The sequence below is a fragment of the Siniperca chuatsi genome, linkage group LG2 (genome assembly GCF_020085105.1).
Source record: "Siniperca chuatsi isolate FFG_IHB_CAS linkage group LG2, ASM2008510v1, whole genome shotgun sequence".
Lineage (NCBI taxonomy): Eukaryota > Metazoa > Chordata > Actinopteri > Centrarchiformes > Sinipercidae > Siniperca > Siniperca chuatsi.
Window position 1 is genome coordinate 33,623,523 of NC_058043.1, and position 22,621 is coordinate 33,646,143.

The following is a 22,621-nucleotide window of genomic DNA, read 5'->3' on the forward strand; positions in this document are numbered from 1 at the left end:
TTTTGTTAAGTGTCAGAAGCTCATGAAGTGTCCAAAACCGAAATGTCCTCTTCTGTTACGCATGGACGTGGTCAGTAATTCCAATGGCAGTCTGCCCATTAGATTTTGAAATATCTTGTGTATAAGTGGAAATTCTGTCCTGATGGTGGTGCTGGAGGAATGATTAGGGGGGTCACGAAATACATTAGGGTTTGTGCACTACGGACCTGCTGCCCTGGAGGGAAGCATAGTGTGCTGATGAAATGGAAAAACAAATAATGTTCAGCTTATTAGTTGGAAGACTTCCCAAATGTAAAATTTAATGGATCTAGTCTAAGGGCATATGGGCCAGGGTACTATAGGTGAAATATAAATTCCTCAAAAATTGGAAAAACAACCTCAAGTGTCTCTCTTTGAAGAAGGTGGGATAATCATGTCAGTTGTTATGGGTCACCATAGACTGTATGTGCTTCACAAAGATCAAAATACAGCTGTTGTTCTTTTCACTGTTTAATTACAGGGCAACAACAGAATACACAACCATTGTTTGCACTTTCAACATGGGATGAGTGGGAACTAAACATCCCTCAGCAGGTCTTTGTGCCCTTTTTAAAACCCTTTTATTTTACTGCCAATTACCTTCTCAAGTCGTTTTGTTAGTTACCAGGACTTTCAGCCCACATCTGTATTTTCTCCGTGTCTCACATGATTTTAAAGTGGAACCCTCACATTTACTGCTGCAGTGTAACGGTCTTTGGCATCAGTTTAAAATCCTTTTTGTCTGTTCTTTGTACCAGAGTAAACCTGCTCATAAGCCTGCTCATACATCTGGACACGATGCAGTTAAGGAGAGAAAGAAGCCCAAGCCAGAGGAGAGGAAATCCTCCCCTGCACCGTGCGACTGCTCAGCCACAGAGAACGGTGTGGAGGACAAAGAGCCAGACCAGCTGAATGGAGATAAAGAGGAATGCAGGGCTCTCATCCAACCTGAAAGTGCCTTTAGCAACGACTCCAAGACGTGCAATTCTAATCCTCACTTAAATGCACTAAATGTAGACAGCGGCTGCCATAGAGATGAAGGTCTGGAGGCCGCCGTCTTAAAAACAGAAGAGTAAGCCTATTTTTCTAGAGAGGGTGAAGGATGAAAGATGGAACAGGGTTAGGATATCTGGAAATTTGGAAAGCCTACAGTCAATGTACATTTTTCCTCTCAGACAAAAAAAAGAAAAGAAATTCGGATCCCTCTCAGTGAACACGAGATATATGACACACTGCTAGTTTAAGGAGTTGTTCACTTCCTCATCACCAAGATTTCTACATGTTTATGAGAATGATACTTTTCCTTTTCGTTAGAATGTTAAAGCTTCAAGAAGCTTTAATTTTGATATATTTTAGTTCTTATAGGTTGATACTCTTCCAGTACTTGCTGCCATGTGTTTGCCATAGTACGGTTATCAATTTTATGTTGTCACTGTAACTGCTTAATGGAAACCAAACGTATAATGAGAAAAGGAAAATGCAACACGTCCGACTTGGTCACCACTTTTAGTTTGGTTCGTGTTTAAGCAGCTCTGTCCATTAGTTCAGATGAGCTCCGTGTAATCTCAGTCATTAAGCTATCGGTAACATTTCAAGAAACGGCTCTAACAATCAGATGCAAAAGATCTTGTCAAACTCTGATACTCAGCTTGGTTTCTTGAATCAAATGTAGAGCTGTAGCATTCAACAAAAACCTGCATGGTTCGCAGTTTAACAGGTGTGTAGTTATTAAGCATGTTGTCCTTTTCTTCCATCTTTACAGGTACTGTGGCCATTTGCAAATTAAATAAATGGCTAATATCAGTGATAGCCCATAAAAGGTGTTAATTGTTAGTAACAGATTTTATTCTGACCTTGATTTTTTTTTTTTTGTTGTGATATTGACCTCTGTTGCATTTAATTAAAAAAACAAGAAGTTATATAGCCACTTTGAAATAGTGTATTCACACTGTATTGTTCTCTGTTGCTGTTTTCTGCATTAGTCAAATATCTGAAAAAAAAAATCCCATAAAAAGCTTTGATCAAACATCGCCCTTTTTGTAGCAACGTGCTCGACCTTCCAATTCAGACTTTAGCCGTCAGCCAGTAATCCTTTTTGAGATTTACTTTAGTGTTGTTTTTACACTCATACTACTTCTACACCAGAAACATCATTTCAAATTTTGACTTTCTCCCTCTCATCTGTCATTAGTGATCAGAGACACGGTGTATTCCCCCCCCCCGCAAGAGCTAAATAGCTTACCTTCTATGTGAGTTGATCGGAGTTTCTTCCTAACTCGTGGGATTGTAAAAGAATGAACTGCTGTTGGGTTGGACTGAATGTTGATGGATTGTGGCGTGGTGTATTTGAAGGCAACTTAGCTACAATGCTTAATAAAACTATATTCTTTTAGTACAAGTTGTTGTTGGTTTGTTTATTTTTCCCTCATCATACTGTAACAGCATGTAGACATTAATATTTCACCTTTTCCCTGCTCACTGACTGACTTTCTGCATATTTAACTCCCTGCATTAATTTTTTTAAAGCAGTAGAGTGAGCAAATCTGCTTTAAATTCAGCCAGATTAGACGATGATTCTTGTCACAGATTACCTGCCTACCTTACCGTGATATCGCTGCATATGTAATGAACGATACTTAAGTTCCTAAACTGAACTCTGACCTGCAGCATCATTGTGAGATCTAGCATCAATACGAACACATACTACATTTTCTGAAAACAATCTATCCGCACACTAACACGCAGCTTTAATACTGTCGGGACAGTTCTCAACCAAAGAACTTCTGGGACCGGTCATCAGATTTCTTTGACTTAGTTAATCTGTCAAATAGTTTCTTCAGTATTGTTGAGCTTCTGCAAATGAATGCAAGCACGCAAAAGGATCTGTTGGCCCAAAACATTTGTGAATATTATTGTGAAGCCAGAGATGTGGTCATTTTCCGGTGATCAATACAGCAATGCCCGGTCCCCTATACAGAGCCGCTGCCAGCATTAGAAATACTGACTAGCCACCAACCAATGTCTGTAAAACAACACCAACATTTAAATTTTATTCAGTCATTTAACTATATGAAACAATAATACTTTCTGTGCGTTTTACCTCCTTAGATCATGGTGTAAATGTTTCAATGCCTTCTTCACGGTGTCATTTTTAAATATTTAGTCTAAAGTCCGCCTTCACCAGTGTGTAATCTAAGGATTACCCATAAACGTCCAAATATTACTGATCCAGCTGTTTCCCCAGTGGTACCCGAGACCCTGCCCTACAAAAAATGGCTAAAGGGCATATATTTTACTGTGGCTTCTGTAATCACAAATTAATTTTTTGATCTAATAAATAATATTATATTATGCTTAATAATACAATATAATCTGATATACTATAATCAGAATCAGAAACTCTTTGTTACAGCTGCTGGCTGTCAGTCACACAGGAGAAGTACTAATAGAAATAGAAATAGATATAATAATAAATAAGTCTGCAAGCAAATCGAAATATGATACACTATAATACACTTATCAAAATAAGTACAAGTGGGTATGAAGTATAAAGCTAAGTGTACAGTACAATGTAATAATATAAGTAATAGCAGTGCAGTCGTGTGTGCTGTCAAGTTGAGAGTATGCATTATCATACTTTTTTATTCTTTCTTTTCACTTTTGAAATATCTTTTAATGTTATAATTTAAAAATATATATATTTATGTTTTTAAATATTTAATTTGGTCATACATGTATCACGTCTATGAAGTAATTATGTTACAGCTAAATAATACTCGTGCACTTACTTGCTGGAGGAACGCCAGTTTTATTCACCTGCTAGCCCCGGGTTTGAGCGCCGGGGTTTCGCCTGTTCGTGTTGGGTGGAGGCTGCTGCGAGGAAAAAAAGCCCGATCGATCCGGACGTTCATTCATCTCAGTTGAGCTCCGCTGATTTAAACCTGCTCCCTGACGTAACTTTCCCATTTATTTATTTATTTATTTCGCAACGACATCGAGGCTACATTTTCTTCTGGCTGCTAATATGACCGCCTCGGTGCCGTGCAGTCACCAGGGGGCATGCACATAGTAATAATAATAATAATGCATTTCAGGAAAGCCTGCTACGACGAGCCTCCGTCGTTTCCACCACACGGCCGTGGTGTGATGGAGATGTGCGCCTAGGTTCATGTGTCCGGCGGGTCTGCCCCTGGCTTTTTTTCTGGGGAAGATCATATTGGATCATATTGTTTGCAGGACGTTGTTCCTCCTGCAGCCCCCCCAGTCTATCCCGACGTAGTTGTGAATTGAACATGGCGACTGTACCAGTATATTGCATCTGCAGATTACCTTACGACGTGACCCAGTTTATGATCGAGTGCGATGCTTGCAAGGACTGGTTCCACGGCAGGTAAGGCCAGAATGCTCACCGTAGTGTTTTTGTGGCGCTTTGCATTTGTGGAAAACAAACAAAAATGGCGAGGTCTCGCTGCGTTTGACAGCTTTGTGGCTCTCAGTCGCCCGTCTACATCTGAAGAGAGGCCGCTTGGAGAAGAAGAAGAAGGCGGAGTTAAATATAGCCGACCGGGGTTGTGACATTTTTTCGCGAATAACACTAAACATATTCCCCCTATAAAAAGTTGCGGTGGTTTATAGAGTGATTTCGGTGTGGCTCTATTAATTGTACTTAACGGGTATTTCACAGCCCCGCATAGCTCCAAACTAAACCGTTCCCGCTGTAAGGAGCGGGCGGTGGAGGCAGCGGGGGAAGCCGCGGCAGACTCGCTGCTCGGTTCTCTCCCGTTCCCCCTCTTCCCCCTCTTCCTAACCGCTTTCAGGCCGATGTTTCGCGCATATTGTCTGTGAATGTTGTCAAATTCAAAGCGTTCTCCTGGCTTTCACCGAGTGTCTTTACAGAGCACGGCTGAAAATCACGACCCGAGTCTGAGTTCAGCCCCGCACAGCCTTCCTGCCAGGCAGCAGCTATGGCTGACAATAGCCCGTACTGGATGCCCTTAAGCTTTAGCGGGGAAGGGAATACAATTATTAACATTCGCTGAGCTGGTTTTCAGTACTTTGAGCTAAAGCTAATTGCTGTTTTGTTTCACTGCGACTGGCCGGAGACGTCTCGTCACTTTCCCCGCCGTACAGACGCTGTAAGGCTCTCGGCCAGATGCCTGCCATGGTGCTCTGTTTCCCTCCTGTTGTTGATACACAGGTCTGTCCCTGCGCTCGTCTTTGTGTTGGCATGTTTCATGCTGTTCGGCTGCACTCGGGGTGTCTCTTTTTGGCAATCGATCATTTGTTAATCGTGTTTCGTTTGGTGAACGAGCCCTTCAGAGCAATGAACAGTATTTACGCGCCGGAACGTTAACCCTTTAATGCCCTCCCCCCCCCTCCCCCGGGCTGTATGTAGCGCTATCACATTATGTAGTGGTGAATTAAATGCTGGGGATAAGCCTTGACCTCCAGTCACGCATCAGCATTAGCCAAACAACCAGTATAATGAAGTCGGGGTTTTTTACATTAAAAAGCATTCAGTTTATGCCCCAAATGTTCTCATATTGACATAACTTCCACCAGCTTGATGCTGCTTACTATGACATATACAGTTGCAAAGTCTTTGACTTCATGTCCCTTGTTAAATAGGGAGAAGCTGTTACAGTGGATTTCCCATACATCCCTGCCTATAATCCAATCATTCAGTCTTCCTGAGCTGAACCTCCATTACGGAATAAATAAGGTTATTTAAATCAGATTACAAATCTCAAAGGCAAAGTTTTAACTAATCACAGGACCACGTTATGAGCGTGACTTGGTGTGAAATCTGATATCAAAATAGGCCATACAGTGTAGAGCTGGTAAATAAATAGCTGAGAAAAGACAGCAGTATAATAACTGTAAGTGTGGAGTGAAAAACCCCTGAATATTTTATGCACCTACAATATATCATGTTCATAGATCATCATCACTGTAGAGGATGTTATGGTATTATTTATTTATTAATCCTGTGATGCCCCTCAGCTCGCTATCCTCAGCTGTCTAAATACTCTGCTGTGATGACTTTGGAGGTACAGTATACTTGCCTTAGAGGTGGCACACTTTATTGTACACTGTTATCTGACATATAGTCGACATTCATGTGGCAAGAAAAGAGCATCAACAACTAGAACGACTAATTATATTGTCAAGCTATAAAAAATACCAAGTGGATAATTAGTGTGGCGTGGAAATATGGTATAACACCAGTAAACGCACAGGTATGTAGTAGTGAGCATGCAGTAGTTATGTTAATTCAATGCCAGGATAAGGGAAAAATCTAATACTGTGGGAAGCATGCTTACTTGCTGTCACAGAGTCAGATAAGAAGACTGGTGTCGGTTTGTCTCTGTGCAGTACTGGCCTGAGGTGAGTTTAGCTTCGGCACAACGACACACAGCAGGGGGAAACTGCTGGCTCAGCTCCATCAAATCTGAACAACAACACTTTCTTACAACTTCTACGCTGCCTTCTTTACATCACAGAGTCATCTCGGGTTCGGGGCGGGTTTGAGCCACAGCGGTGGCTTGGTGGGGGGGCTTTTGAGATGCTGCTTGCCGTTATTGTGCCCAGCTGTTGTTGATCAGGAAATAGCTAACTGCTCCTAAAAGCACAGGATTTTTACTGTACATGTGTGTTTAATCCCATGTTGAATGGACAGCATGCACATAAGTCAGCTTTTGGAGATGTTGGATTTCTTAAGCTGCATTAGTAAATATTTTGTTATATTAACATTGTATTAAATGAATGTGTGTAATGTGAAGGGGGTCACATTTGTAATGACAAACCCACAGAGGGTTATTGCCTAACTCTGCAGCTCCACTGAGCTTTTTAGCCTCTTTTAGCTCATTATTTTGATTTAATGGTCCCCCAGTTTACTCCAGGAAACTAAACATCTTGCAGCTAAAGAGCCAGATATGTTTCTCACGAGTTGGTGGGGACCAAACCACAGCTAAAGGAGAGCGAATATTGGACATACTGCATACATATCTTGGTCACAGTTCTTTAATTACAAAACAAATGGGATCCTTATCAAAAATGTTGTTTATGTTAGCATTTACATTAATAAACGACTATAATTAACTCAAGTATCAATATCGGTATCAGCCTCAAAAATTCAGTATCTCTTGTGCTAGACTTAGCGTACATTTAAGCATTGGCCAGAAACGTGACTCCAGTGGAGTGATAATGTCGTTGGATGTGTCAAACGTTAATGTTAATGTAACATCTTTATGCTATGATAGTACGTCAAGTGTGTCTGTCAGTTTGTTTTGGGGTCCTTTCGTCCCCTAGTGGTGAAAAAAAATAATGAATGCAGCCAGCAATTAGCAGCTAGCTTCCAGGCTTTGTGCTAAGCTAGGCTAAACATACCCGAAACATATCAATGTACCGAACACACAGATACAGATCTTGTCATTTGTCTCTGGGTAAGAGCGTGTTTCTCAGATATGTGTCCTTGCTTGATATTACAGTCCTCTTTCTGAATGCCAGTAGTTTATGTTTGTGCCATTTTTAATTCACGTTTGTTTTAAGTGGTGCCTTTTTGTTTTTACCAGAAAGTGAGTCATGTACTGCAAGTAGGTTAGTTACTGCGCGATCTCTATGAATGGCATCACTTTAGTTTACAATTCTTTTGCCATGAATAACATAAATAGTGAACACTTCTACACAGTGTTCATTACAGTGCACCTTCGCTGATGCCAGTACGTATTGCAACTTGATATTTGAACAATTATCTGGTAGCTTTTTAGAATTTGACAAATTCATTGCAAGCAATTGCTTGATAATACCCAACATGATACTACATAGCAAATACTTACTGTCCTGTATTTGATCATTTCTCCGCCGCTGGCGCACACCTGACTTTTCACAGACCACCTGTAGTTTTTGTCGGAGAGATAACCGGTCCCAGGAGTGAACGCGGTTCTCACCACAGACTTTCAGCTTTGTCTTACTTACTTAAATATCTTACCTGCCCCACGGCAATCTGCTCTGTGTTAGGCAGCGTTCACTGTCGCTTATTGTTAGGAACAAGAGAGAAGAGCTTGTCCTGCCCGTTAGGTAATGTCTAATACCCAAGTGTCTGAAAGGATACTTAGCACTTAGTAAATATATCTATACTGTAACTATGTTTACTTGTAAATGTTTTAATAACTCTTTGTTCTTCTCTCCCTGCTGTGCATACAGTATGTATACTACGTCTTATAGGCCCTTTTACCAAGCCATGAAACAACGGCCCATACAATTAATAGACTGCACAGCGTGACTGCGACAGCAGAGATTACAACTAAAGTTATGATGACGCTGTGGTGCTGGGAAAATCTCATTGGAGCTTTTTGAACACTAAGAAATTAATCATTGTTTAACTTTGTTAAAAATGTGATGGGCTCAAATTGGAATAGCTTTGCTATACTAGATACTAATTTGTCTTAGAATACGAATGCTAAACCCAAGTAACATGTTTCAGTTTTTTAGTAAGACAGATGAGTTACACAAGCTAGTGGCAGTCTATATTATCACCATATAAAGTTGCAGTGGCTAACGTCAAATATTTGCTTGCTTACACCTCCAGCAGGCACAAAGCAATTGAAGTCACCAGACAAACGGGATTTTAATATTCACATTTGTTTTATCTCAGTTTTGGTCTCCAGCCCCACTGGGGATGTCCCGTGTGCTGACTGAGACAGTCCCAGACGCATCCCATTGTAGAGGTTACGAAAGCCCCGGTGCCCTGCTCTACATTGGAGATGGGGAAGTTTACCCGATGCACATCAGTCATTCCTCAGCCTTAAAGCACACTCTCCTGTCCGAGCTTGTCCAAGTGTGTTTTGTAGTGCGGCATCTTCGTCGTCAGAATGGACTCATTAATGCCTCCTGTGGCTGACTGAGGAGAAACACTGACTGCCACCTCGGTTGGCTCTGGTCATTGCTTAGCGCCGCAGTGGCAGTGGGTGTTTTTCCCACGTTGGCCACAGGGGGAAGCCCGTTGTGACCACACTTGGTGCCGGGCAGGTAGTGTACAGTGAGTTTATCAGAGCTTGTCAGCTGCCTGCTTCTGGAAACAAGGTTGACGAGAGCAGTAACACTGAACCAAACAATACATGTGCTGTAAAACAAAACAATGAGCTAAAAGAGGCTAAAAATCTCTGTGGAGCTGCAGAGTTGGATTACTATTCTCTGTGGATTTGCCACTATGAGCGACCCCATTCACATCACACAATGCTAATATAAAATATTAATGCAGCTTAATTTCTGTCTTTTCACTTACTGTCATTAACTAATGTACACAACAGAAACTGTTGTCAAAGAGTGTTGGGCTACTAAACATAAAATAAGCCTAAGTCAACACTTTCTGCAGCTCCTTCACAATAAAAGCCTTCTGGTGGTCCACTGGAGAAAGGAACCTCAGGAAGTGCTGAGTGTGCAATGGCGGGACGTTCATTCATTCACTGCAGCTCTGATAGCACAGAACAGAAGCGCTGATCGGGAAACAGTGCGTGAATGGAAGAAGAAAGAGTGAAACCTCCAACCGACATTAACGGCTAACTCACATGGGTACCACGTAACTCTATTATCAACATAGTGTTTAAATCACAGCCGTCTGCTCATGAGACCAGCAGCTTTAGTCTGACGTGACTTTCTCCACTAACTCTTTGTGAAATCACACTTCAATCTTCCAAGACTTTACAGCGCTTTTCAATTGCCATGTAACGTTCAAAGGACAACTGTTGGTGCCAGCGACAGGTCAAAATAGAACTTGATGGGGGACCAACCCCAGTTAAAGACACATTACACTGCATTAAATGTAAGGCTCATTGTTTACAGCGTACAGATTTTCACTGGAAAACAGAAGAAGAAGCAGATTGGTTTAGATTGATTTTCACCCAAAAACTGTAACTAAAATAATGAGCCCTCATTACATCATCATCAGTTTTGTAATACTAAGCATCAGTCAATATGGAAACACAGTACAAATCAAGAAGTGCTGTTAACGTAATCATGGCCACCTATAGATGCAGATTCATGTCAGAACTGCCTTCAGGCAAGGAGAGAAAACAGGATCTTGACTTTTCACTTCAGACAGTCAATGGAGGCACTGTTCTTGTTAAGGATGATGTAACACTTTTTTTAGCCTTGATGTACCACTGGACACAGTGCATTCATTTCTAAAATTATGAAAAGCACCATAAATGTGCCCATGTACCCACCACAAATGTATAATTTGGTTGATCATATCAGAGATCATCGTGATACACCTTTGCACCGCAGGCCCCACTTTGGGCACCTTGTCCTAGAGGGATCCGTCCTGCAGAAAGCTTCGTACTGTATTTCATTCCAGATGTAATACACATGTATTCAGTGCAGCCTAAGACCTTTTCTCCCACTATACTAGCCATTCCTCCACACTTTTCTACTTCACTGCAGTCTGTGACTCACCTCTGTGGACTACGTTGGCTATTGATAGAGAGATACTGGATATACACAGTTACATACATACATATACACAGTGCGTATAAGGCAACATTTAGCACAGACGTGTAATAAGGAAAGTTATAGCACTAATTCATATCTTTATTACACATAACGACATGCTGGCAACATAAATCATCTACACTCTGTACCTTTCCTATCTGTTATTCCTGTTTGTCAAAAGCACTTTTGAATCTGTCTTGACTTGACTTGAAGTCCACAAAGCCTGACAGTCAGTGGATTAGCTCCAGACTCTCACCACACTGACATCACAGTGCTTTGGTTCTGGCTGTTTTTCAGCTACTGTATTAAAAAAGCATAAATGGTCCCAGCCTAGTGGCATCTAGCCATGTAGTTTTAGTTTTATTTGCTGGTGTCTTGAGATATCTGTCTCCAACATTTCTCTTGTCACACCGATACAGTGGCGGTAAATGGAATTTCATTGGTTGTGCTCGCGGCATTAAAAATGTACATTTTCAAAAAATTCAAAAGCAATGTGTCTTTCCAGGAACAAAGTGGAAACGCTGTAAACAGATTTCCACTGGAACGACTCTCCTGATCCTTAAGACAGTCCTTCCTTTAGCTTCAGTAACGAGCTTTAGTAGAAATGTTTCGGGTGACATGCTGTCCGAGCCGTACTGAACCCAATCACAGGTCCTGGCAGCAACCGCTGAGAGCAGCTGAGTTTTGTACATATCGGCTGTCTTAACAGTATTGATCCCGTCCTTGTACTGAGTGCAGACATGTCCAGGGTAGCCTATGTGTTGTTTCCATGAGTGACAAATCATTTCCCTGACTTGCTGATTGCTTTTGTTCAGTGTAGCTTGCTCCTTGTTAACCAAAGTATCTGTGTGTGTATAGCATGCATAATAGCTGACATTACCTGCTGTGTCTGAAATGACATAGCTAGTCACTAGCTAGTGCTACTAGCCGACTCCTCTCTAAAAAGGTAAAAGGGGCTGTCAGTGCCCGACCCGTGCCGGCCGCCCGATCTGTACCACGCATGTGTGAACATTTTACTTGACTGCAGCTTTACCTTCTTTTTTTTTAACTTGCATCCGCCCACTCCATCAAGTCGAGCTGACAGTTCTGGCTGATATCAGGCAATGTTATCGACGGTCTCAAACCGCTTCGTGTCGTCTATGCTTCACCGCTTCTGTTCTTTTTGGGACATGGCCGATATTAGCCAACATAAAAGCGCAGATAGGTTGTACGACTGCTCTTGTTTTATTAACACTGCTTGTGAAAAGACAGACAACAGTGGTGTTGTTTTCCAGCTCTCTAGATATTGCCGGAGGGCTGCGTAGAACTCAATATCAGACATAGTTCAATCTCTTATCACTAACTTGCTAATTTGACCGCCAATACTAACCGATACCAACCAACTCTCTCTAAGTGGCGTAAAAAAAATCCTGCATGCGTGGAATGGATCGGGCAGTGTCGTAAAAGAGGTTCAATTCTGCACGTGCGCTGACTTTTGCGCATGTGCATAATGGATCGGGCACCGACAGAGATTACTAATTTTGAAACAGCATCCTCTTCATGAACGTGACTACATGGAGTCACACCCATGAAACATATATTTTTTAAATTTCTCTTTTGTGTGATAGAACAGACAGCCTTCCAGAGTGGCACTGGGACCGTCTGTCGGGACTGTAAATAAGGGAAACGGAAGGCTTATGTGACGGAGCTCACCGAGCAAGCACTAGCGCTAGTGAGCTAGGCTCAACCGTGCTAACCGCGCTTATCACATTTGGCTGTTCAAGCTATAATTACACTGTTATCTTATAAATCACCATCGGGTGCAACAAAAGGAAATTCTATGATAGTAGAACTGTAATATAGAAATGGAAAACTGCTGAAGGTTTTATTACATGTAGCTTTCAAAATCTATTTTAGTGTTATGTGTTTGCATGAATACAGAGTCACATATTCACGAGTCTTTATTGAGCTCCTGTTTGTTTTCTCTCATAATCATTTTTATTTCAAAAAAAAATGTTGTAATGAAGATTTCATTTGAATCACAGAAGCAGTATTTCTGTCAGTGTAAATCCTAAATAGAGGTAGAAGAACGAAACGTTGCTCCACAGACATTGGCCTGTTTTTCGCTTTGCTGTGAAAACTAGTTAGTGTTTCACTAAATTGTAAAGTTGTGTTGTCGCTTCTCTACTGATTACGCTTTCACAGTACAAGTAGCCGAGCTAGTAAGGCTACCAGAAACTAGCCAGCCGATTCCTCTGGCTGCCTATGTCGGTCACATAAACCTCACCTTGTATGTCGCAGAACACTTTCACAAGCTTGCTTTTACTGAGCTTTCACCTGCATCTTACCGTCTTCAGCAAACTGAATGTATTGTTGGATCAGGACATAAAACAGGGAGGAACTGCGTAACCAGTCCAGAAATCAGTCCGAAAAACACTTTGTTCATAATCTCGAGTTTGGATTCTTCAAATTAAACTTGGTTCCAGCTACCGGGAGTTAACTGTGATGCTTCAGGGAAATGAAACAGGGCTTGAACCGTGCGTGCCGTGTTGCCACCCTGTAATGCTGAGTTGGAGTTTACTAGTATGTCATTAAATAACCAGAAAATATGCACCCTTTGGACTAAAAGCTGCTTTGCTAGCGTAATCTCAGGTGTATTCACCAACAAGTGAAAGAAAAGTATTTTTAGATAGATAGATAGATATTTCACAAAACAAATGATATAGGTCAAATTTAATAAAAAGCCAAAAAATAAACAATAACCAAAACATAAGTAAAATGTGTGAATAGAGACTAAAACTAAGTCCATAGACTAATATGTATTGAATACAGATGTAATGTGCTTGCATATATATAAATGAATGAATTACCTAATTATATAAAATGAATTAACTGTACATTAAGTATATGTGTGTACTCACAGGTAGAGGTGTGTTATGTAATAATCTAGGGATATGCGATAACATAATAGATACATACTGTAGCTAATAGATAGATTTACTGATAACGTAGGTAGCGTGTAATTTACAGTTATAAAACATTACTGATGAAAGTAGAGAGCAATTGGCTGCCTTCCTTCTGTCCTTCTGTCCTTCTGTCCCTGATGTTGGGCTGTTTCCATCATGTCCGCCTGTTGCGGCTCTTTTCTCAGGTTCATGTATGATTTCCTGCAGAATGCTCTGATTAGACCAGCAGTATGTAATGTAGCCTGACCTTGAATAATCACTGAGCAGCAGGTATCAGTAAAGCGGTTACAGGGCTACTCCAGTAATTTAGTATTGCACTTCGTTAAAGTCAGAGGACTTGAGAGAGACTTTTAGTCCCTAGTATTGTTCAAGCTCCAAAACTCCTGGATCCTACACTTCCCATGATGCATCTCTCTTGTGTTTTTTCTTTTAACCCTCCCTGCTTGATAAACACTTGTGTCTTTCAAACTGCGTTTTGGAAGCGGCTGCGCCTGTAGTGGAGCGTCTCTGTCTGATCGAGCCCAGAATCAGCTTTAGTGGCTGATTCTGATTCTAACGTTAGCTTGATCACTCAAGTGAGCCAGCGGAGGTCCCGCAAAACCTCCGTTCTAGAATGCACTTTAGAATACACTGACTACATAGGCACATTCAAAATGAATTCAGACAAATTGCGTGTTCCTTCCAAGTTGTTCCAACTTGATTTTTATGAAAGTGATAGCTCTACAGTAACTGTATTTACACGTTACAAAAGAGTGCTTCAAAGTGTATGACAAACCCTACAAATGTAGATCTTTAAAAACATGATAAACATTTTTTTTTTGTATTATCACATAAATTGTAGAAGTGCAGAAGCTTGTATGTTATTTTATCAGTCTCTGTGGAGGATTCATTTCTCTCGCACCCCACGGAGGAAGGCGAAATCAGAACGACGCTGTGCTGCAGCTCATAGAGTGAACTCAGGTGTGCTTTAGACCTGGCCTAGGTTTAAAAATAAACCCTATACTCATAAAATCTATTCTGAAACCAACACGGCAACAATGTAGAGAAAGTTGAGGTAATCGGATCCTACGACGTGCGTTTAGTCTCACACAGAATTAGTCTGGTAGTCAAGGTGAGATGTTTATATAATTCGCAGTTACTGAAAGACAAAACCAGCCTCCAACTTACTCCTAAAACCATGGGAAAAGCATTTCTCAGCCAAGTACTTTTTTGCTACTTAGCAGACAAATTGAAGTGACCTCACTGCCACGCTCACCAAATTCCTAATGAATTCTTTGATACCACAAAAAGCTGCCAGTAAAATTGTCTTAACATATGTTTGTCTGCACATTTCATGTTTAGTACGAGTTTTAGTAGTTTCTGTTTGTGCTGTAGTAAGAGGAGTTTCCACCAATATAAGGATGTCATGAACAGGCCTTTCCACACACCCACCCACTCTTGTGTTTGCCTTCAGTGAAAGCAAGTAGGCGGTGTAGTAAAGCTGTGGAGTTCACGGGGGGAAGGAAACATTCTGGGGAAACTCCCAGTTCATCTGAGTTTGGGAGCAGCGGCTCCAAATGGGAGGAATTTGCCTCTGACAGCTGCTGTTTGAAACAGTGGGAAGAGCTGCGCGTCCACTGTCATCATTTCAAACAAGGCAAATGCATTGTTTTCAAATCAATCAGCTGGACTTTTTTGTTTTTTTATCCCTTTCCCACAATGTTGCTGTCTGTGTATGTTATTACAACTTTACCGCCTGAAGCGCTACGGTTGTGTTATATTGGGCTCATACATTGATGCTTTCTCTTCACTCTAGGGCCTCTAGCCTTAGTTTATATTTCTCATGCATTTTTACATAAGAGCCTTTTGCATTGATGATTACATTTGAGTCACAAAAAGTTGCTGAAGTGCTAAAATATAGAATGCTTATGCATATACAGTGTGTAGATGCATATTTATAGTCTACTGTCTGATGTATGTGACACCCTTTGTCCTGCACTGTATATGAGGGCCGCTGACAGCCGCTGGTTTCTGTTCATGTCAGAGTACAGAAATGTGTTTGTAGAGATATTTTTTTTAGAAAGAGCCAAAATAATATTTTTGGATACTTTTTGCTAATTTCACGTCAGACTTTTAAAATAAATTTGCAGTTTCAGTTACAGCTGAAGCAATTAGTTAATGAATTTGTCGATCGACAGAAAATTAATCAGCAACTGTTTTCAATTCGTTGTTTAAGTCATTTTTCAAGCAACGACTTTAAACATTCTCTGGTTCCAGCTTCTCAAATGTGAGGATTTGCTGTTTTTCTGTGTTTTATATCGCTGTAAACAGAATATCTTTGTAGACGTCACCTTGGGCTTTAGAAAAGTGTGATGGCCATTTTTAGTTTCTGACATTAACACAACGATTAAAGAAATAACTGTCAGATTCATTTATCATGAAAATGATCGTTAGTTGCAGCCCTGCTGTCAGTGCAGTGATGACGCTGTAACCTTGACCAAAATAAAAGCACGCATGATGTCACTGTTATGAATCTCAACCAAGTTTCAAGTCTCTTTCAGGCAAGTTGACTGTTATACTGCAGGGAAATAGAGAGAAGACACGTTCAAAAACCAAACAAACTTTTACATGCTTTGGAGAATGGGTCCTTTAAGGTCACATTCCCAAATATTAAAAAGTGTTTCTTGTGTTCTTTCAGCTGTGTTGAGGTGGATGAAGATGACGCTCCAGATATTGACATATATCACTGTCCAAACTGCGAGAAGACCCACGGCAAGTCCACATGTAAGTAGCACCCCTCAGGGCTTGTATTGACTGTTGCTGACCGAAATGTTACTTCTCTTAAAGGAGCTGAATGTGACGTTCACTGCCACTAGATCTCGCACCAGAGCACCGGCATCTCCGACCAAAACAAATGGGCACTATGGCGCACCAGACTCCATTGAGAAAAACAGTAATTTTACCTCGCAGATGATCGTAAAACATACTTCATTCAAACTGGACAGAAACAAAATAAAACTCACCAAAAGCTTTGTCTTTCCACTGTTCCAACTGTGACCAGCTCTGGTTTGGTCAAAATAAACCCTCACCGAAATATTCTGGCTCTACGCCGCCAAATGGGCTGCAGTGGCTGCGACGTAATCCTTGCGGACAAATGAGCCCGTCAACGTACGGCCACTAAAAGTGCAACATGATAACACTATGGAAAGGATCCCTGCAGAGATAGGCCTTTTTGTTAAACAGTAAGATCCTTTTTGTTTAACCAGAAACGGCCGTTACATCGCTCTCCTCGAAGCCAACAGTCTCACAGGGAGGAACTCACATGCACTAACATGCACGCAGCCGAACCGGCTGCCAAAACAAAGCACAGAGAGGCTGAGTTATCCTCTGCTCCGGACGCCATCACTCCACTAAGTCTTTACATAGCAAATAGTTGCTTGCTGCTATAATGTTCAGAATCTCGTACAGAACCTTTAACAAAGAAGCGAAACAGCTGCCTTGGTGATATGATTATTTCACTTCTTCTCAGCTTTGGCTTCTTGTCAACTTTCTGTCACGTCATATAAAATTCTCGAAATAGACTAAAAGAAAGCAACATTTTATGTCTGAATATGAAATTCAATGACTTGCTCAAGTCATTTCTTGCAGTGTGGTATTGTGTTCTAAGTGTTGCTACGTGTTTTTTCTGTTTTATTTTTTCTGTTCTTCAGTGAAAAAGAAAAAGAACTGGAGCAAACATGACACGGGGCAGAGCACAGATATCAAAGCTGTTCAGAATGGCAGTCAGGTTTTCATAAAGGAACTTCGCAGTAGGACGTTTCCAAGGTAAAGACACTTTAGACACACTTTGCATTTTTTGTACAACTCGTAATTGAACTGTACAACTGTCAACACCACAAATGGGGTAATAATGTGAGATAAAGTGGTGACAATTAAACATTCTATATAACAGAAATAGTCAGACTCATGTAATGAATTCAATTATAATAAAATTAAATGATTCCTCATATTGATTAGGCCTCTTGATATTTCATTAGGGACTCTTAAATATTGTCCTCCTGCCATTATCATTCCTCACTTTAATACTTCCACTAGGGGGCACTGTCTTCTAACTTTTCAAGATCTGCCTTCAGATAGCTTTACAGGTTGCTGACAGTAATCAGGTCTTATTTCATTTCTTCAGTTCGTGAAAAGCTTTTGAAATGCTTCGACACACATTTAACACTTTTGTCTTCCACTCACTCTGGCCGTGTGTGGCTCCCAGTGCTGATGATGTAGTGGTGAAGCTGAGCGGTGGTCAGCTGACCATGGATTACCTGGAGGAGAACGGCTTCAACGAGCCAATCCTGGCTCAGAAGAAAGACGGCCTGGGCATGGCCATGCCTGCTCCCACCTTCTACATCAGTGATGTGGAGAACTATGTCGGTAAGGAACTCAGTGACAGTCACTACTGATGCTGTTGCTGCAACTGCTTGTATAACTGCTACTACTACGATTACTATTCTTGCTACTTTATAACTACTACTGCTGCTGCTGCTGCACTACTGCAGTGATTATCTGTACTACTGCTACTGCTACTGCTACTATAGCTACTATCACTGCTATAAGGCTTTGACATCACCACTACTGTTGATACTACTGCTGTTGTACCACTGCTACTACTGTTTCTAATACTACTACTACTGCAATTACTTCTTCTGCTGCTACTGCTATTTCTGTAGTTTATAACCGCTACTGCACCTACTACTGCCATTATAGCTGACATTACTTGTACATCCTCATCTACTATAACCACTACCCCTGCTACTACTGTGACCACTACTAGTGCTGTTACTGTTACTACTATAACTATTACTACTACTACTGCTGCTGCTAGTATACTACTATTGCACTACTCCTACAGCTGCTGTTGCTACTGTTACTGGAACCATTACAGCAATGAGCACCGCTGATATTACTGCTACTACTGTACTAGTACTTCTACAGCTGATCTACTGTAGTACTGCTTTAATTCATTCAATCACTACTACTACTACTATTCCTGCTGTACTCACGGTATTAGGTGCAGTAATTATAGTACTCTTGTATTACTACAATAACTTTTACTACTTTACTTTACTTCTACTCCGGTGCAACTATTACTGCTATAAATACACAACCACTACTACTTCGAATACTACTATACTGCTATTACTATGAATATCCATAAGAATATCTTCATTTACAAAGAAGATCATAGCTATTTTGGGCAGTTCTTTAAAAATAAGAGCATGAGCAATAGAAGAGGGAACAACAAATAAAGACGCAACGTATGCTTTGCTTTGTATGTAATTTGTATGCACATCCTGAGTGTCTTTATTGAAAAAATGGCTATCCAATTAATTAATACTGTACCTAATATTTGTGTTTAAGTTAAAATAATCAAAAGATAGAAAATGTACTATACTATTTGCTTTTCAATAGGGGGCGCTTCTGTCCTTTATCTTCCCTGTGCACTGGTGCTCAGTGATGAGATCACTTGTTACATATCAACAGTATACTGCTACAGATATATTTTGTAAACCAGTTTCCTGTTTAAAGAAAAGGTTTAGCTTGTAGGCGGTTAGTTTTTCTTCAGCTTGTTTTTTCACGTCTTCCGTGTCCTCTGTTATTGTCTCAGGTCCCGATGTCGGCGTGGACGTCGTTGACGTCACCAAACAGACTGACAGCAAGATGAAGCTCAAAGAGTTTGTCGATTATTACTACAGCACAAACAGAAAGAAAGTTTTAAATGTCATCAACCTGGAGTTCTCTGACACGAGGTACACACACTATATGTGATGGTGAAGTTTGAAGTGAAGTTTCTAAAGTGAGATTTGGCTTATGAAGATGCCAGTCTGGAAAACTCCTGGTGTTCATTTCTTTTTCTGTTTTTCTGGGACAGGATGAACAGTATAGTGGAGAGTCCTCAGATTGTGCGGCGGTTGTCTTGGGTAGAAAACTACTGGCCTGACGACGCTCTGCTCGGGAAGCCAAAAGTCACCAAATACTGTCTCATCTGTGTCAAAGACAGCTACACAGACTTCCACATTGAGTGCGGTGGCGCCTCCGTCTGGTACCACGTCCTAAAGGTTTGTCACACTCATGGTTAGACCAGTACGTCGAGTCAGAATTGGCCTTGGAACTAAAATAGGTATCAGACAGTCAGTGTCATCTGCCTCTGATATGATGAGAAATCAGTTTACACAGCGCTGATTTTCTTTCATTCGGAATGTTCCTAGAGGAAATGTGGAATATATTAAACTCCGTCTCTCATATGATGATGATGCCAGAAAATCTGATTGTGTTTGTGTTTGCAGGGAGAAAAGATCTTCTTCCTCATCAAGCCCACCTCTGCCAACCTGTCTCTGTACGAGCGCTGGAGATCATCATCCAATCACAGCGAAATGTTCTTTGCCGACCAGGTGGACAAGTGTTACAAATGTACTCTGAAGCAAGGGCAGACTCTCTTCATCCCATCAGGTCAGAGCTGCGCTCAGGCCATGAATATAGCTGAACAGGATTTAGAAGAACACTTAATAATATGATGATACAGTTTCATTTGTGAGGGAAAATCTTGTCCAATTACAGCATTTTCACAGGTGCAGCGCTGTTGAAAATGTTTAGACCTACAAAACTTTATTTTAAACTCTAGTGGAGATCCCAACGGTACCAACTGTAATGAAATCAGGGGCCACCCCATTATCCTAAACTATGATTGGCTATCTGCATGGTCAGAGGCGGGGCCTTAGTTCGAACCAACTGTTTGACGAGTATTTTTGAATGTGCGTTATTTTAAACCTACTTTTGGAGGTACAGTTTCATTTTGAGGACTTAAAGATTGGTAGCTCTATTTATCTTTCAAATAAAAATTTTAAACACAGGATTTATGAAAATGTTAGTGAGTCAGTGCCCCACTTGGACCACCCCAGTCAAAAAAGTCTGGACACGCCACTGAAAACAACTAGAATATTTCCATTTGATTTGATCTAATGTTTAGTACTGAAATAATTAGCTGATTTTCTCAGTGTCGATAATTGACACGATTTATAAGTTATTTTTCAAGCAAAAATGCTAAACATACTCTGGTTCCAGCTTCTTTTCAGTTTTTATATCACTGTAAACTGAATTAATGTTGGTTGGGCAAGACAATGAATTTATGAGACACCACTTTGGACTGTGGGAACTTGTGATGGACATTTTGTCACTATATTCTGACCTTTTAGAGACTAATCAATTCATTGAAAAAGATTTTAACAGATAACAAGTGCTTATAACTTTAAATCTACTAAATTCAAGAAAAATCAGGGTCTAAGAGATTAAAATACAAATTTCCGAAATTGTATGTGCTGTATTTTTCTTTTTCCCATTGATAATTAACACATGGAAACAACATGCATGGTTTAATTTTTTGGTTTTTTGGATTTATGAAACACAATGTGTGGGATATATGGATAACCACATTATATGTAATTTTCTATCACAATATTGATATACTGTATGTTGTGCTATACATTTTTCTGGAAAATGAATTGAGAAATAGTTATGGATAAAATATCAACACGGTAATGTCTGTTTTTTTTTTTGTCAGTCCAGCAAATGAAATACCTGACAGATCAATGTACTACATTACACTGATGCGAAAATCATATAAAGAAACAGTATTGCTGCTCATTGATTTGCAGCATTGTCCACAGTGATCCAGTACAGTATTAACAGTTACTGGATTTTTCCCCCTCAGGTTGGATCAATGCAATACTGACTCCAGTCGACTGCCTGGCGTTCTCTGGACACTTCGTCCACAACCTGAGCGTGGAGATGCAGATGAGGTTTGTACACCTGTCTTATTACACACACAGTCAGCCTTCATGCGGCCTTGTCGTCATTGTGTTTGGTAATTGGCCTTTTTTTTTTTTTTTTTTTTTAATTACTGTGATCCGCCATGCCTCCTGCAGACAGTCATGTCCTAATTTTGGGGGGATTTAGTGTGACTTGAAGACATTGCATATTGGACATCTTTTGGCTGATCTTACACAGTAGTTTCCACTGGGTCCTCATTTAGGACTTAGCGTTTAGCTCCAAATTCCACCAATCTGTTTCTGAATTCTCCACATTTGGAAATACCTTGTGAATTGCATAGTTTTGTTGCAATAAACCTGTTGGTAATGCATGACGATGTTTAGCTGAAACATCTTGTCCTATTCTCCTCAGAGCATATGAAATCGAGAAGCGGCTAAAGGTCAAAACTCTCACCCCCTTCCCCAACTTTGAGACGGCGTGCTGGTATGTGGGACGCCATCTCCTCGAGCGATTCAAAGGTAAACTCTTAAATCAGTTTGATGTATTTATAGATTTCATTTTTGCTCTAATATGTGGTATTTTAATGTAAACTTACATCCTCATTTAACTCACCATTTCTCCAGAAGAATGCATGAAAGCAGAGAAAACACAAACACTGTCAGAAATGCCTTTTTCCGAGCTGCACGTTCAGCGTATGGCTGCATGTCTGCTGCACAGATGAGGAGCTGGATGCTTTAATATTATTTCAGTCATTAAATCGGTGAATTGCCGAGTTCACAGATGATTAGCTTCAAAAGGTTTGGCTCAGCTAGAATCACTTGCTCCATTACAAGCCTGTGTTTAAACTCCCCTCTGCTGGCTTGGGCCAACTGTTTATGTTTCCACCATTTTATGTGTATGTGTGTGTGTGTGTTAAAGCCAGATTGCTATTGTGTGTGGTGCACACTACTTCTAACCCACAAGGCCTTGCCATTAGTATACCATTATTCTTTTTAACAAGGTCAGCTCTTGCAGTGCAGGAAAAAGACTTACTTCACTGCTGCTGGTATTTTGCCTTGATTTAATAATTTCCTGTTTTGGTTGTAAATCCACTTCAGTTGATAGAGCTACTTAGATATTCGGACAGTGCTTTTCTGCCATTAAAGTGAAATGAAAGAAGCAATCCACATTAAAACTGAATCTGCATAATTCCACATAAATCAGGGCTGTATTTGCCGCAGTTTAATCTAGACTGGTGAGTCTTTGCCATAAGTTAGAACTAAATAGTCAAGTTAAGCAAGTCATCGAGAGATCTTTTTCATGCAAGTACACATGGGAAATGCAGTTCACTAATGTCACTAGTGTCTCCTAAAGTTAATCTGTGTTGCTTA

General features: G+C 40.6%; 2 protein-coding genes across 3 annotated transcripts in view; both read left to right on the forward strand.

The window, feature by feature from the left end:
• The window catches only part of LOC122884969 (constitutive coactivator of PPAR-gamma-like protein 1), a 36,939-nt gene extending 34,523 nt beyond the window's left edge, over positions 1-2,416 (forward strand). Inside the window, exon 17 of the mRNA XM_044215532.1 lies at positions 777-2,416. Coding sequence (XP_044071467.1) covers positions 777-1,094 — 318 coding nt within the window. The 3' untranslated portion in view covers positions 1,095-2,416. The remainder of the gene's footprint in view (positions 1-776) is intronic.
• Positions 2,417-3,977: 1,561 nt separating this feature from the next.
• The window catches only part of phf2 (PHD finger protein 2), a 33,457-nt gene continuing 14,813 nt past the window's right edge, over positions 3,978-22,621 (forward strand). For both annotated transcript variants that reach the window (XM_044215545.1, XM_044215546.1), the window contains exons 1-9: positions 3,978-4,408; positions 16,132-16,217; positions 17,144-17,258; positions 17,698-17,858; positions 19,093-19,234; positions 19,357-19,543; positions 19,772-19,934; positions 21,193-21,280; positions 21,663-21,769. In XM_044215545.1, the coding sequence (XP_044071480.1) occupies positions 4,311-4,408; positions 16,132-16,217; positions 17,144-17,258; positions 17,698-17,858; positions 19,093-19,234; positions 19,357-19,543; positions 19,772-19,934; positions 21,193-21,280; positions 21,663-21,769 (1,147 nt within the window). In that variant the 5' untranslated portion in view covers positions 3,978-4,310. The remainder of the gene's footprint in view (positions 4,409-16,131; positions 16,218-17,143; positions 17,259-17,697; positions 17,859-19,092; positions 19,235-19,356; positions 19,544-19,771; positions 19,935-21,192; positions 21,281-21,662; positions 21,770-22,621) is intronic.